The sequence below is a fragment of the Lepeophtheirus salmonis genome, unplaced genomic scaffold (genome assembly GCF_016086655.4).
Source record: "Lepeophtheirus salmonis unplaced genomic scaffold, UVic_Lsal_1.4 unplaced_contig_5123_pilon, whole genome shotgun sequence".
In the NCBI taxonomy this organism is placed as follows: domain Eukaryota; kingdom Metazoa; phylum Arthropoda; class Copepoda; order Siphonostomatoida; family Caligidae; genus Lepeophtheirus; species Lepeophtheirus salmonis.
Window position 1 is genome coordinate 600 of NW_027294692.1, and position 16,834 is coordinate 17,433.

The 16,834-nt window shown below is 31.7% G+C and overlaps 2 protein-coding genes and 1 pseudogene across 2 annotated transcripts; 2 read left to right on the forward strand and 1 right to left on the reverse strand.

Annotated features, from left to right (window-relative positions):
• Window positions 1–627: 627 nt before the first annotated feature.
• Window positions 628–1,507, forward strand: LOC121131383 (uncharacterized). The gene is made up of 2 exons (XM_040726842.2): window positions 628–675; window positions 744–1,507. Exons 1-2 carry the CDS (start codon window positions 664–666, stop codon window positions 1,416–1,418), a joined length of 687 nt encoding a protein of 228 aa, XP_040582776.1. The 5' UTR covers window positions 628–663; the 3' UTR covers window positions 1,419–1,507.
• A 4,366-nt stretch (window positions 1,508–5,873) lies between these two features.
• LOC121131382 (uncharacterized) lies at window positions 5,874–6,720 on the forward strand (annotated as a pseudogene).
• Window positions 6,721–14,720: 8,000 nt separating this feature from the next.
• On the reverse strand, window positions 14,721–15,647 carry LOC121131384 (uncharacterized). Its single transcript, XM_040726843.2, has 2 exons — window positions 15,570–15,647; window positions 14,721–15,501 (listed from the first exon to the last, which is right to left on the reverse strand). Exons 1-2 carry the CDS (start codon window positions 15,579–15,581, stop codon window positions 14,827–14,829), a joined length of 687 nt encoding a protein of 228 aa, XP_040582777.1. The 5' UTR covers window positions 15,582–15,647; the 3' UTR covers window positions 14,721–14,826.
• Window positions 15,648–16,834: the final 1,187 nt, after the last annotated feature.

A 16,834-nucleotide genomic window follows, 5' to 3' on the forward strand; every position in this document is an offset into this window, starting at 1 on the left:
TACAAAATCATATATTTTGAAACAATGATGGAAGAATAAATACATTTTTCGATCCTTGTTGGGAATCATAGGTGCCTTTCGATCAAGAATTTATTTTCAAGGCCAAGACAACTTATTTCTTGACATAATCAGGACTGACAGTTGTAAAGTATTATTATTGATAAAATAATTTAAGCAACTTGATGAAATTATTTAGGTTTTTTGAAATATATGACCTGAAAAGATTATTTTACATATTATCCCTCTTTCCTCCTTACTTTAAGTTATTTCAAAATAAACACTTAACTTCATTCATCAAATTATATTTATAAATTAAATACCTATAGTGGAAAGGAAATCATTTAGTGTACATTCAAGAAATTTGCATTTGAAACTATTTATAATATTTCCCCTCGATAAATTCAAAGTCAAGGACCATGGTCTATGTTCAATCTACCAACAATAGTAAGAACGGGTTTTTGTACTTTTTTTTGTTATTTTCTTCATATGAAGATGCTCGAGCGTTGTTTTTTTGTTTTTTTTTGTCCAATTGTAGCACACAATATTCCCACGACTTATTTTTAAAAAAGAGTTCATAGTTATTAATGTGTATATAAAGCCCGAGTATTCCATGAACACAACATCAGTTGCATTTTCCATCATTGGCAATCAATAACACCAAAAATGAAATATTTAGTAAGACACACTAAAATGTTCTCTCGAATTAGTTAATTCATATTACTAAATATGTTTGTATTTTCCAGGCTCTTTGTACCTTAGTTCTCTGCTCTGCCTTCAGCGTTGATGCCGGAGTATTCTCCAGAAAAATTGGTCGTAACTCACCTCCAATCAGCTCTTACGGAGCTGGACAAATAGGATCTGCTTCATCCTTTAACCAAGTCACATCCTCATTCGGTGGATCTGGTTCATCCTTCGGAGGATCATCTTTCGGTGGATCCGCTGGAGGAGCTTCATCTGGACCCGCTGTCCCCGTTGTTGCTATTATCAGTGAATCAAACAATGCTCCCGGTACCCTTGGAGACAATAGCGACTTTGAAAACTCCTTCGAAGCTGAAAATGGTATCAGACAAACATCTTCTGGATCCACTGTCACTATTGGAGAAGAATCTGTCGTTGTCATGAAGGGATCTTACGAATATGTTGGCCCTGATGGTCAAACTTACGTTGTCGACTGGATCGCTGATGAGAATGGATTCCAACCTTCTGCCCCTCATCTCCCCAAGGAAGTCCCAATCCCATTCCCTGAAATTGCTGAAGCCGTCGCAGCTCAAATTGCTTTTGCTGCCCAAGAAGATGCTGCTGGAGGATCTACTTCTGTCGGTGGATTTAGTGGTTCTGCTGCAGGTGGATTTGGACAATCTTTTGGTGCATCTAGCCAAAGCCAATCCGTTGCTCCCCTTACACAATATGGTCGTTAAGACTTTCCTTCCTATAAAATTTTATAATTTTTATACATTCTTGAAATATAAATAATTAATTAGAAACGAAAGTTGATCGAAATAAATTTAATTTAAAAAGAATATATGTATTTCTGATTTAAGATTTTACAAAATTTCCAATTTATAGTATATTGGATCATCCATCTTCCTATTTAGATTGGAAAATTCTTTAATAACGAATAATCTGAAGGATTTTGTTCATATTTAACAATGAACTTTTTTTAATCATTACTGCAGATGCTATTTATGTATAGAAAAAACACATTTTAGGAATTATCAAAGGAAAAACAGTTGGTGTGTGAGCTCATATTTATTTTTTGTTCATAAATATATATGTATTTAATTAAAATTATTATACATTTTCTGCACAAATACATATTTAGATGTAGAGATAGTTCCTGATTTTAGAAGTAAATAATTTTCTCATTTTATGAGGATCATTGTTTTTGTAATAATAATGGCAGCTTTTCATTTTTTTTATTTCTGTAACCAATTAAATTTAATAGAGCAAAAAAATAAAAAATTCTTAATAGAAATTCAAGGTTTGACAATTATTGTCATTATTGCTAGAATTTTCACTCTGATGTATCGTACTGACTTCTGGAAAGAAAAACAGTTTTTGATATTACACTCAACCACTCATCTACTCTGACGTCATTATTTAAAGCTTGGTGGAAGTCAAACATCAGACGACCACACGTTATGGTATAAGCTTGTATTTCTATTAACCTTAATTTTTAGTATAATTTCCTACTCGTTACTTTTAACAAACCATTAGTGAACTTGGATCTAAAACACCCTGATATTAATAAAAGTACTTCTTATTTTTGTCTATCTAAATTCGATAGCCAATAATATTCAGCATGATCTTAAAACATTAATTTAGATTATATTCAATTCATTATATATATTGATATTATATTGTTCTGGATCTTTTGCATAATTAGCCAGTTTAATCGAGATTTAATGATTTTAATGTACTGTTTTCCTTAAAAATAGTTCCTTTGTTATTCTTATGGAATTTTTTAGAAAATGTTTTTTTTTATGTAAGAACTGAGGCATACCACGATGGCTACTGATTTATAACGCATAAAGTAATAAATATTTAATACAAATTTTTATAATAATATAATTTTTTTTACTTTAAGAATAACCAATTTCATTTTAAGCAACTTCGAACTCATGTTGATTACATCATTTTAAATTAAGGATTTATTTTTCCTCCATGGCTTATATTACTCCAAATATTTTTTAAATTTTAATTGATATTTACGGGTGTAAAAGAATATTTAAAAACTGATACAAATTGTAAATGACGTAAATATTATAATCATTCAACATGTAATAAAATACAGTTAATTTTTGTGTTTCCTTTGTAATCAGTTCAATAATTGGGTTATAAAAATGATGTTTTTTAATGGAAAGTTAAGTGTTCCAATCGTCTCTGGCTATGATGATCGTTGCAACATTTGATGAGTTGCATTCAAATGAAAGTAGTGTGGAAAAAGATTGACTGTTTTCATTTTTAAATAAATTCAAACAATAGCAGACTTACCGAGTGGTCTATTAAAATTTGTACACTTTCAATTTTGTACTTCAACTAAATATAATTTATTTATTAACTACAGAATTTCAATCAAATTAATAATATACTTAAATGTGTCTCTGCTCACTTAATCATAATGTATCCCCTTAGCTTAATTTTGGCTTTTCTGGCGGTGGCAGAAGGCCTGGCACCCTCTGCGTCCAATACTACTTGAAAGTTGTTCGGTGTTTGTATGACGGACAGTATAGGCATTCCCCTCGACATGTACCCAAAAGGTGTAGTCGAAGGGATTGGCATCAGGGATTCAAGGGGATACAAAAAGTGTAAAAATAATTCAAATTGGACTGGGCTGTTTCCTTTAATAATTTCAACCACTCAACCTTAATTAATTATTGAATACGTAAGTGTCCAGATTTCAATGAACTGGCCGGTATGTAAATATGATGTGTTAAAATGTTGTGCATCAAAGTCATATAATACTATAAGCCTGTATGCGAAAGCTCAAACACGTCCGCTAAAAATGGAGTAGAAGAACTGAAAAATTATCAGAATTACATAATTAAGTTCCAAAGGCCATTTGTCGACAATTTGTTATATTTTTACAGAAAAAAAATTATTTTTCAGATTTAAATATAGGCAAAGACACACCCATATTAATAAAATCAGGCCTGTGATCACAGTTTTTATAAAATCATATAATTTCAATATAAACCCTATCCCATGCCTTTTTTTACCATAGACATATAACCCATTGAGCAATTTCAATCTTATAAAGGGTTTATTTTTTGAATAAAAATATGACAAATATTTTTATGAATTTATGTATAAGATGAATATAGATTTAAACATTTTTGTTGAAAATTCAAAATGTTTTGAGGCGTAGCAATGCAACTAAAGAGTAATCTTAATATACAGAAGGCCCATCTAGCCGTTGCATTTGGAACTACCACTTTTTTGACGTCTGACAGCTGTAGTAACATGATCATTGTATTTAAATATTTTGTAAAAGGTCTCCGGTGTACAAAATGATTAAGATTACGCTCGAAGAAAATTGGGAAATACTGAAGACTTACATCCACAATGGAGAGTATTCAAACGAAATTGCAAAAAAATTACCTCGGTCGAAATAAAGCGCATTCCTTGCAGTTTGTGTGGAAATTTGTAAAGTGTGTGCACAAAAATTGTTCGTTAATGGATAAAACAACGGGTTCCCATGTTCGTCCAGTGCACTTCATCGAAAAAATTGCTGCTTTTGCCGAAAGCAAAAAAACGAGCAAGGAGCTGCCGTTACAGTCAATGGTGAGCACTATGGGGCCATGTTGGAAGATTTTTTGTTTCCCCAAATGGAAAAGGAAGACATTGACGATATTTGGTTCCAACAAGATGGCGCTACGTGCCACACAGCCAACGTTACAGTGGATCTTTTGCGCACTGTCTTCGACAATCGTATCATAAGCCCAAACAGCGACGTCAACTGGCCTCCTCGTAGCTGCAATTTGACTCCGTTGGACTATTTTTCGTGGAGAACCGTCAAGGATAAATGTTACGCCAACCATCCAGAGACAATTGACGATTTGAAACACGAAATTGAAGTCGTCATTGCAGCTATTGAAGCTCACAAAATCGAAAATGTATTGAAAAATTGGGTCGACAGAATGGGCCACTGTAAGGCCAGTTACGGCGGCCATATTAATGAAGTGGTGTTTTATCATTAACCAGAATGTTGAAGCTTTCAAATAAAAAATATACTATAGAAAAATATCCATTTGTCTTTTTTTTATAGCAATATCAAAAGAAAAGAGTTTCGTGGGCCTTTCTTTACAAGGTGGTTCAAAGTGAATAATCTATTATATTTCATTAATTGTGGTGAAATATTTACAGCTTAACAAAAGATAATTTAACATCAAACAATCAACAATTATAACACTAATATGAAAAATGTATAAAAAGTGACCATAGAATATATTTTTTAAATAAGTTCAATTGAATATATATAATTTCCCCTAACAAAGCATCTTTTCAGATTCGTTTTTGTAATAGGTATATTTGATTGTATACTAATTTATAAATTATAATTGTAATGTGACTTAACAAAATTAATGTATTGATTTTAATTAGTGATGTGCCGCGAGCTGAATTTTGCTGCTCAAGTATTTTCGAGTTTTTATGAGAAATATTCAAGGAATTACGGACTATACTCGTTACTTGCATGATAACTTGTTATTCAACTGAATAATTGTTCCTCCCTCTAATATTTTTTGCTCACTAAATAACTCGTTGCTACAAAAATCATATATTTTGAAACAATTATTGGAAGAATAAATACATTTTTGGATCCTTGTTGGGAATCATAGGTGCCTTTCGATCAAGAATTTATTTTCAAGGCCAAGACAACTTATTTCTTGACATAATCAGGACTGACAGTTGTAAAGTATTATTATTGATAAAATAATTTAAGCAACTTGATGAAATTATTTAGCTTTTTTCAAATAAATGACCAGAAAAGATTATTTTACTTATTATCCCTCTTTCCTCCTTACTTTAAGTTATTTCAAAATAAACACTTAACTTCATTCATCAAATTATATTTATAAATTAAATACCTATAGTGGAAAGGAAATCATTTAGTGTACATTCAAGAAATTTGCATTTGAAACTATTTATAATATTTCCCTCGATAAATTCAAAGTCAAGGACCATGGTCTATGTTCAATCTACCAACAATAGTAAGAACGGGTTTTTGTACTTTTTTTTGTTATTTTCTTCATATGAAGATGCTCGAGCGTTGTTTTTTTGTTTTTTTTTGTCCAATTCGTAGCACACAATATTCCACGACTTATTTTTAAAAAAAGAGTTCATAGTTATTAATGTGTATATAAAGCCCGAGTATTCCATGAACACAACATCAGTTGCATTTTCCATCATTGGCAATCAATAACACCAAAAATGAAATATTTAGTAAGACACACTAAAATGTTCTCTCGAATTAGTTAATTCATATTACTAAATATGTTTGTATTTTCCAGGCTCTTTGTACCTTAGTTCTCTGCTCTGCCATCAGCGTTGATGCCGGAGTATTCTCCAGAAGAATTGGTCGTAACTCCCCTCCAATCAGCTCTTACGGAGCTGGACAAGTAGGATCTGCTTCATCCTTTAACCAAGTCACATCCTCATTCGGTGGATCTGGTTCATCTTTCGGAGGATCATCTTTCGGTGGATCCGCTGGAGGAGCTTCATCTGGACCCGCTGTCCCCGTTGTTGCTATTATCAGTGAATCAAACAATGCTCCCGGTACCCTTGGAGACAATAGCGACTTTGAAAACTCCTTTGAAGCTGAAAATGGTATCAGACAAACAATCTTCTGGATCCACTGTCACTATTGGAGAAGAATCTGTCGTTGTCATGAAGGGATCTTACGAATATGTTGGCCCTGATGGTCAAACTTACGTTGTCGACTGGATCGCTGATGAGAATGGATTCCAACCTTCTGCCCTCATCTCCCCAAGGAAGTCCCAATCCCATTCCCTGAAATTGCTGAAGCCGTCGCAGCTCAAATTGCTTTTGCTGCCCAAGAAGATGCTGTTGGAGGATCTACTTCTGCTGGTGGATTTAGTGGTTCTGCTGCAGGTGGATTTGGACAATCTTTTGGTGCATCTAGCCAAAGCCAATCCGTTGCTCCCCTTACACAATATGGTCGTTAAGACTTTCCTTCCTATAAAATTTTATAATTTTATACATTCTTGAAATATAAATAATTAATTAGAAACGAAAGTTGATCGAAATAAATTTAATTTAAAAAGAATATATGTATTTCTGATTTAAGATTTTACAAAATTTCCAATTTATAGTATATTGGATCATCAATCTTCCTATTTAGATTGGAAAAATTCTTTAATAACGAATAATCTGAAGGATTTGGTTCATATTTAACAATGAATTTTTTTTTTTAATCATTACTGCAGATGCTATTTATGCTACGCTGCCATTTTGGAATTGGTAATCTGAAGAATACATTTTCTATTCCTCAGCTGCTTCATTATTATTTATCTCCTGTGTAGGAATTTCATATCCTATTACGAACCCTGATTGAACATTCGTGTGTACTTATAAAAGATGGAGAATAACCATGAGGATGTATGGCATAGTTATAATTGTAAGTCCATGTTTGAGTTCGTAGAATTGAGATCGACATCAGAGTAATTCTAGCCAATCTACTTATTAATTTACTTCCTCCGCCATTATCACAGCTGATTTTAGCTGATCTAATTAAATCTCATGAGAGCTAAGCAGCTCTCCTCCAAAACATTTTTCAAATTGTTGGAGTTACCATGTTGATTTATCGATTTCTATTTCTTTAACGTGCCTAAAATACACATTATTTTCATCACTAGATATACAAACTTATTGCCTTGGAAAAAGTTGAACAGAGGAGATGTGTTTATTTTCAGTTTGTTTGTTTGTTAGTCACTGTTTTTAAGATATATTTTGTGATAGATAAAACACGTAAAGTAACCCTCTTAATAATATAAATAAAATAAAAAACTGTGAACCAGGATTACAACAAAGTTAAGGATCGATTTTGAGCAATTTGAGTACAAAGATTATGTATGGTCACTCTAGGATGCCATTCTATATTTTATGAGGTCAAGGTAGAACAAAAGTTTAAAAGTAATTAATCCATCATACATTTGGAAAATATTGAGGCACACAGCTAAACTATCGATATGTATGTTCAATAGAGATGCTTCATATAGCAAAAAGGTCAATTTTAAGAAAATCCCCGTAGGCGGAGTTCTGTGTTCTACCTAGTGGCGTTAAGCTTAAATTGCCGGGTATAAGTTTATATCAACTTCTCATATAAAAAAGTTCCAATATTTTGTCGATAGATGTATGTTCCGAATTGAACCAATAAATATAGAGAGGGGGAGTTAAAATCAAATTCAATTTGAGCACTACATTTGGATGCAAGAGGACATTTTAAACACTCTAGTGGGGGAAAAATAATTTTATATTTCCTTGCCAGTACATATCTATATATTTGATCATGTTATCAAAATATAGGAGCTACTTAAGCCATTTGTAATAAATTTATGTATCTTACTTATTTCTTCAACTCGAAGGTCCTTAAGGTGTTTCAGATCGTTTGAGCTACCAAAGTAGTTTGTTACGCAACAATTTGATTTTCTTTAAAATGAAAATATCATTATATTCCTATTTATACCTTGGAAAATGAATATAATACAACTTTTGAAATTCAGCAAAATAACTTTACAATAGAAACTTATAAAAATCCCTTTACAAACATAATTTTTTTCTTCAAAATACAACAGAAAATCGGAATTAACAGGGCACTTTAAAAACGGGACACCTGAGAACACATGCTACAATAAAAATTAAGAAGGGGATAATATTTTTGATCTTTAATGTGATCAAACTATACGTTTATAAACTTAAAATGTTAAATAAAATTCCTTGAATTTGAAGTTGGTGATATGATAAAAACATTATTGGTAAATCGGAAGGAATCATTTTCATCAAAACAACGCCAATTTTTTCATCTTAATAAAGTTTTGAATGAGTGCAAGTGCCAAAATTGTTCATTTTTTTACTTAAAGTATAGCTTTGAGATATTTCTTCCCAAAGAAAATTTTATAAATTTCTAATTTAATTATTTTGTAAAATTTCAAAATTCCCTACTGTACAGAAAAAAGGAAGAAAAAATTTGGAACGTAAATTCAAATCTTAAAACCTCAAACAATGTTAATAAGAATTAAACCTTCTTTCACAAAATATTAAATTATATTTAATGATTTTCATTTAGTTGATAAGAATATTAAATACTTTGGAAAATGATTTAAACCCTACGGCTGATTTAAAAAAAATCCTTTTTTTGGATTTGTTATATATCAGATTTATTTTCTAAAAAAATAAACCATTATAATTTCTTATTTCTAGCTTTATAAAAGACCCAATTTTTTCTTTCTAATAATTTACAATTTTATTATCTATAATCGATCCAAAACTAATTTAATTGTATAAAAGAGGCAATTTCAATGATTTTAAGCCCTAAAATAACTATAATTAATTCATATAGTCACTACATTTTAGGCTTAAAGATGTTTTCAATATTTTTTAAAGGCATTGGATGTAGTTTTATCAAGATTTAAAAAAAATTGTAAATTCTTATGTAGAATGTTTGGTTTTACTAGAAAATTTCAAATATATTTGATATTTTTTTGCAAAAATGGTTTATTTTTTGCAAAAATTTAATATTTTTTCCAAAACTTATTTTTTTTAATCAGTATGGATTTTTGAAATCCTTTTTTCCAAAGTATTTAATTTCTTATCATAAATGAATATTTGATATCATTTTTTTTATTCATGAAATAATTTAATTTTTGTGAACATTGTTTAGATTTTTAATTATTTTCAAAAAAATAACGTTTGAAGTCTTAATATTTTGAATTTACGTTCCAAATTTTTTCTTCCTTTTTATTGTACAGTTATGGAATTTTTTGAAAATTTTTTTACAAAATAATTAATATTAGAAATTTATAATAATTTTTGCAAAGAAATTAATCAAAGCTAATTTTAAGTAGATAAAATGAACAATTTTGCTTAAACTCATTCAAATAGCCATTAAGAGAAAAAACTGGCGTTGTTTTGATGAAAATGATTCCTCTCCGATTTACCAATGCTGACTGCTTCTGTTCTATCACCAACTTCAAACAGTGGATTTGTTCACAGTGGGGAGAGAGTAGTTGAACGCTGGCCTATCAGGAGATCAGTTCAAAGAATATTATCCCCTGTTAATACCACCAAACACTTTTGGACTCTTCGGTGGTCTCAATCCTCTTTAGAAATTGATCATTTTGTCTTAATTCAGCAGGAAATCGCATATGGAAATTCGATCCATGAGATATTTTTTTGCCAGCTCGTGTGGCACCCCAACATCGACATTTTTTTGTATTCAGCCTTCTGCAGATGGTTCAGGAACGGGTTTATGATCGATTTTCAACACTTAATAAATATGAAAACTGCTAACATGCCAGGTCTATCATGATATTCCAGGATTTTGGTCAACATGTTCGACGACACTCCTGCCAGTGCTATAATTAACTTCCACTACACCAGAATTAAATCATGAATACCCTATCGTATGATCTGATGTTACCAATGAACGAGATTTACTTATTCAAAAAAAAGAGCTGGGAAATACAAAGTTACTTTTTCCCCACCTAATATATAAAAACTGGCCAATAGAGATGTAACATTTTTACTAGAGAGAGTAAGGTTTCAGTCTTTTTATTTATTGGTTCCATCTTAACATACAACAATGCAATATTTTCTTTAATTATAGTGAAAAAAGTTTTTCATTGTCAAAAACCTAATGGCCGATATCAACAATCCGGATGTCACGCGAAAAACTCTATAGTAGGGGATTATTCACAGTTTAACAAAAGATTTTGTGAACCCAATCAATTAACAATTAGAACACTAATATTTCTAATGAATAGGAAACAAAGATGGCATTGAAAAATAACAGTTCATTTTTTAATTCCATTTTAAGTTTGCATTGGTAGTAAATATGTTTAATTGTACATACATTAATCTACGAATTATAATAGCACTTTGCCTCCACAAAACTAAAGTACACTGACACTTGAATTATAACTATTAGAAATTATAAGATTGAATTAATATTTTTGGGAAAATATATTTTTAATTGGAAACTTTGTGGAATTTTTTTTAACCAAGAATATTGATATATGCAGGTTGCAGACTTCAAATATTTCGCGATTCTTAATTTAAAAGAACAAATAAGTATAACTTTTTAATTTAGAACTAATTTTATTCAAAAAAAATTCTTTGAGGAATCCATTTATTCAACGTAGTAGTCTCTCTGCCTCAATGACTTACCCACCTTGCTGCTGAACTTGCTGTAAAGTCCTCTTCAGCAGGTTCACAAGACCTGTTGGCCCCTAGTTATTTTTGGAAACAATCAGGGAGGCCTATAATCAGGAACTATCTCTACCTCTAAATATGTATTTGTGCCGAAAATGTATAATAAAACAGAAGGTTGGAATCCATTCTCATCAGCGATCCAGTCGACACATTAATTTTGACCATTAGGGCCAACATATTCGTAAGATCCCTTCATGACAACGACAATTCCTCTCAATAGTGACAGTGGATCCAGAAGATGTTTGTCTGATACCATTTTCGGATTCAAAGGAGTTGTCAAAAAATATATGTCTCCAAGGGTCGGGAGCATTATTTGATTCACTGATGATGGCAACATTAGGGACAGCGGGTCCAGATGTTGCTCCTCCAGTAGATCCACCGAAAGATGATCCTTTGAAGGATGAACCAGATCCACCGAATGAGGATGTGACTTGTTAAAGGATGAAGCAGATCCCTACTTGTCCAGCCGTAAGGCTGATTGGAGGAGTTACGACCAGTTCTTCTGGAGAATACTCCGGCATCAACGCTGATGGCAGAGCAGAGAACTAAGGTATATTTTTTAAAGAGCAAAAGCTTCAACATTCTGGTTAATGATAAAATACCACTTCATTAATATGGCTGCCGTAACTGGCCTTACAGTAGCCCCTTCTGTCGACCCAATTTTTTCAATATATTTTCGATTTTGTGAGCTTCAATAGCTGCAATGACGACTTCGATTTCGTGCTTCAAATCGTCAATTGTCTCTGGATGGTTGGCGTAACATTTATCCTTGACGGTTCTCCACGAAAAATAGTCCAACGGAGTCAAACTGCAGCTACGAGGAGGCCAGTTGACGTCGCTGTTTCGGCTTATGATGCGATTGTCGAAGACAGTGCGCAAAAGATCCACTGTAACGTTGGCTGTGTAGCACGTAGTGCCATCTTGTTGGAACCAAATATCGTCGATGTATTCCTTTTCCATTTGGGAAAACAAAATCTTCCAACATGGCCCCATAGTGCTCACCATTGACTGTAACGGCAGCTCCTTGCTCGTTTTTTTGCTTTCGGCAAAATCAGCAATTTTTTCGATGAAGTGCACTGGACGAACATGGGAACCCGTTGTTTTATCCATTAACGAACAATTTTGTGCACACGCTTCACAAATTTTCCCACAAACTGCCTGGAATGCGCTTTATTTCGACCGACGTAATTTTTTGCAAATTCGTTTGAAGATCTCTCCATTGTGGATGTAAGTCTTCAGTATTTCCCAATGTTCTTCGAGCGTAATCTTAATCATTTTGTACACCGGAGACCTTTTACAAAAATATTTAAATACAATGAGCATGTTACTACAGCTGTCAGACGTCAAAAAAGTGGTAGTTCCAAATGCAACGGCTAGATGGGCCTTCTGTATATTAAGATTACTCTTTAGTTTGCATTTGCTACGCCTCAAAACATTTTTGAATTTTCAACAAAAATGTTTAAATCTATATTCATCTTATACATAAATTCATAAAAATATTTGTCATATTTTTATTCAAAATAAACCCTTTATAAGATTGAAATTGCTCAATGGGTTATATATATGTCTATAGTAAGGCATGGGATAGGGTTTATATTGAAATTATATGATTTTATAAAAACTGTGATCACAGGCCTGGTGATTTTTAATATGGGTGTGTCTTTGTCTATATTTAAATCTGAAAAATAATTTTTTTCTGTAAAAATATAACAAATTGTCGACAAATGGCCTTTTGAACTTAAGTATGTCATTCAGATAATTTTTCAGTTCTTCTACTCCATTTTTAGCGGACGTGTTTGAGCTTTCGCATACAGGCTTATAGTATTATGTGACTTTTGATGCACAAAATTTTAACACATCATATCTATCCGGCCAGTTCATTGAAATCTGGACACTTACGTATTCAATAATTAATTAAGGTTGAGTGGTTGAAATTGTTGAAACAGCCCAGTCCAATTTGAATTATTTTTACACTTTTGTATCCCCTTGAATCCCTGATGCCAATCCCTTCGACTACACCTTTTGGGTACATGTCGAGGGGAATGCCTATAGTGTCCGTCATATAAACACCGAATCCCTCAAAACAACTTTCAGGTAGTATTGGACGCAGAGGGTCGCGAGCCTTCTGCCACCGCCAGAAAAGCCAACATTACGGCTAAGGGGATACATTATGATTAAGAGAGCAGAGACACATTTAAGTATATTATTAATTTGATTGAAATTCTGTAGTTAATAAATAAATTATATTTAGTTGAAGTATAAAATTGAAAGTGCACAAATTTTAATAGACCACTCGGTAAGTCTGCTATTGTTTGAATTTATTTAAAAATGAAAACAGTCAATCTTTTCCACACTACTTTCATTTGAATGCAACTCATCAAATGTTGCAACGATCATCATAGCCAGAGACGATTGGAACACTTAACTTTCCATTAAAAAACATCATTTTTATAACCCGATTATTGAACTGATTACAAAGGAAACACAAAAATTAACTGTATTTTATTACATGTTGAATGATTATAATATTTACGTCATTTACAATTTGTATCAGTTTTTTAAATATTCATTTTACACCCGTAAATATCAATTAAAATTTAAAAAATATTTGGAGTAATATAAGCCATGGAGGAAAAATAAATCCTTAATTTAAAATGATGTAATCAACATGAGTTCGAAGTTGCTTAAAATGAAATTGGTTATTCTTAAAGTAAAAAAAAAATTATATTATTATAAAAATTTGTATTAAATATTTATTACTTTATGCGTTATAAATCAGTAGCCATCGTGGTATGCCTCAGTTCTTACATAAAAAAAAACAATTTCATAAAAAATTCCATAAGAATAACAAAGGAACTATTTTTAAGGAAAACAGTACATTAAAATCATTAAATCTCGATTAAACTGGCTAATTATGCCAATAGATCCAGAACAATATAATATCAATATATATAATGAATTGAATATAATCTTAATTAATGTTTTAAGATCATGCTGAATATTATTGGCTATCAAATTTAGATAGACAAGAGATAAGAAGTACTTTTTATTAATATCAGGGTGTTTTAGATCCAAGTTCACTAATGGTTTGTTAAAAGTAACGAGTTGGAAATTATACTAAAAACCAAGGTTAATAGAAATACAAGCTTATACCATAACGTGTGGTCGCCTGATGTTTGACTTCCTCCACGCTTTAAATAATGACGTCATAGTAGATGAGTGGTTGAGTGTAATATCAAAAACTGTTTTTCTTTCCAGAAGTCAGTACGATACATCAGAGTGAAAATTCTAGCAATAATGACAATAATTGTCAAACCTTGAATTTCTATTCAGAATTTTTTATTTTTTTGCTCTATTAAATTTAATTGGTTACAGAAATAAAAAAAATGAAAAGCTGCCATTATTATTACAAAAACAATGATCCTCATAAAGTGAGAAAATTATTTACTTCTATAATCAGGAACTATTTCTACATCTAAATATGTATTTGTGCAGAAAATGTATAATAATTTTAATTAAATACATATATATTCATGAACAAAAAGTAAATATGAGCTCACACACCAACTGTTTTTCCTTTGATACTTCCTAAAATGTGTTTTTTCTATACATAAATAGCATCTGCAGTAATGATTAAAAAAGTTCATTCTTAATATGAACCAATCCTTCAGATTATTCGTTATTAAAGATTTTTCCAATCTAAATAGGAAGATTGATGATCCAATACAGTATAAATTGGAAATTTTGTAAAATCTTAAATCAGAAATACATTTATTCTTTTTAAATTAAATTTATTTCGATCAACTTTCGTTTGTAATTAATTATTTATATTTCAAGAATGTATAAAAATTATAAAATTTTATAGGAAGGAAAGTCTTAACGACCATATTGTGTAAGGGGAGCAACGGATTGGCTTTGGCTAGATGCACCAAAAGATTGTCCAAATCCACCTGCAGCAGAACCACTAAATCCACCAGCAGAAGTAGATCCTCCAACAGCATCTTCTTGGGCAGCAAAAGCAATTTGAGCTGCGACGGCTTCAGCAATTTCAGGGAATGGGATTGGGACTTCCTTGGGGAGATGAGGGGCAGAAGGTTGGAATCCATTCTCATCAGCGATCCAGTCGACAACGTAAGTTTGACCATCAGGGCCAACATATTCGTAAGATCCCTTCATGACAACGACAGATTCTTCTCCAATAGTGACAGTGGATCCAGAAGATGTTTGTCTGATACCATTTTCGGATTCAAAGGAGTTGTCAAAGTCGCTATTGTCTCCAAGGGTACCGGGAGCATTGTTTGATTCACTGATGATAGCAACAACGGGGACAGCGGGTCCAGATGAAGCTCCTCCAGTAGATCCACCGAAAGATGATCCTCCGAAGGATGAACCAGATCCACCGAATGAGGATGTGACTTGGTTAAAGGATGAAGCAGATCCTATTTGTCCGGCTCCGTAAGAGCTGATTGGAGGTGAGTTACGACCAATTCTTCTGGAGAATACTCCGGCATCAATGCTGATGGCAGAGCAGAGAACTAAGGTACAAAGAGCCTGGAAAATACAAACATATTTAGTAATATGAATTAACTAATTCGAGAGTACATTTTAATGTGTCTTACTAAATATTTCATTTTTGGTGTTATTGATTGCCAATGATGGAAAATGCAACTGATGTTGTGTTCATGGAATACTCGGGCTTTATATACACATTAATAACTATGAACTCTTTTTTTAAAAATAAGTCGTGGAATATTGTGTGCTACGAATTGGACAAAAAACAAAACAACGCTCGAGCATCTTCATGTGAAGAAAATAACAAAAAAGTACAAAACCCGTTCTTTACTATTGTTGGTACATTGAACATAGACCATGGTCCTTGACTTTGAATTTATCGAGGGAAAGATTAGAAATAGTTTCAAATGCAAATTTCTTGAATGTACACTAAATGATTTCCTTTCCACTATAGGTATTTAATTTATAAATATAATTTGATGAATGAAGTTAAGTGTTTATTTTGAAATAAGTTAAAGTAAGGAGGAAAGAGGATAATAGTAAAATAATCTTTTCTGGTCATTTATTTGTAAAAAGCTAAATAATTTCATCAAGTTGCTTAAATTATTTTATCAATAATAATACTTTACAACTGTCAGTCCTGATTATGTCAAGAAATAAGTTGTCTTGGCCTTGAAAATAAATTCTTGATCGAAAGGCACCTATGATTCCCAACAAGGATCCAAAAATGTATTTATTCTTCCAATAATTGTTTCAAAATATATGATTTTTGTAGCAACGAGTTATTTAGTGAGCAAAAAATATTAGAGGGAGGAACAATTATTCAGTTGAATAACAAGTTATCATGCAAGTAACGAGTATAGCCCGTAATTCCTTGAATATTTCTCATAAAAACTCGAAAATACTTGAGCAGCAAAATTCAGCTCGCGGCACATCACTAATTAAAATCAATACATTAATTTTGTTAAGTCACATTACAATTATAATTTGTAAATTAGTATACAATCAAATATACCTATTACAAAAACGAATCTGAAAAGATGCTTTGTTAGGGAAATTATATATATTCAATTGAACTTATTTAAAAAATATATTCTATGGTCACTTTTTATACATTTTTCATATTAGGGTTATAATTGTTGATTGTTTGATGTTAAATTATCTTTTGTTAAGCTGTAAATATTTCACCACAATTAATGAAATATAATAGATTATTCACTTTGAACCACCTTGTAAAGAAAGGCCCACGAAACTCTTTTCTTTTGATATTGCTATAAAAAAAAGACAAATGGATATTTTTCTATAGTATATTTTTATTTGAAAGCCTCAACATTCCGGTTAATGATAAAACACCACTTCATTAATATGGCCG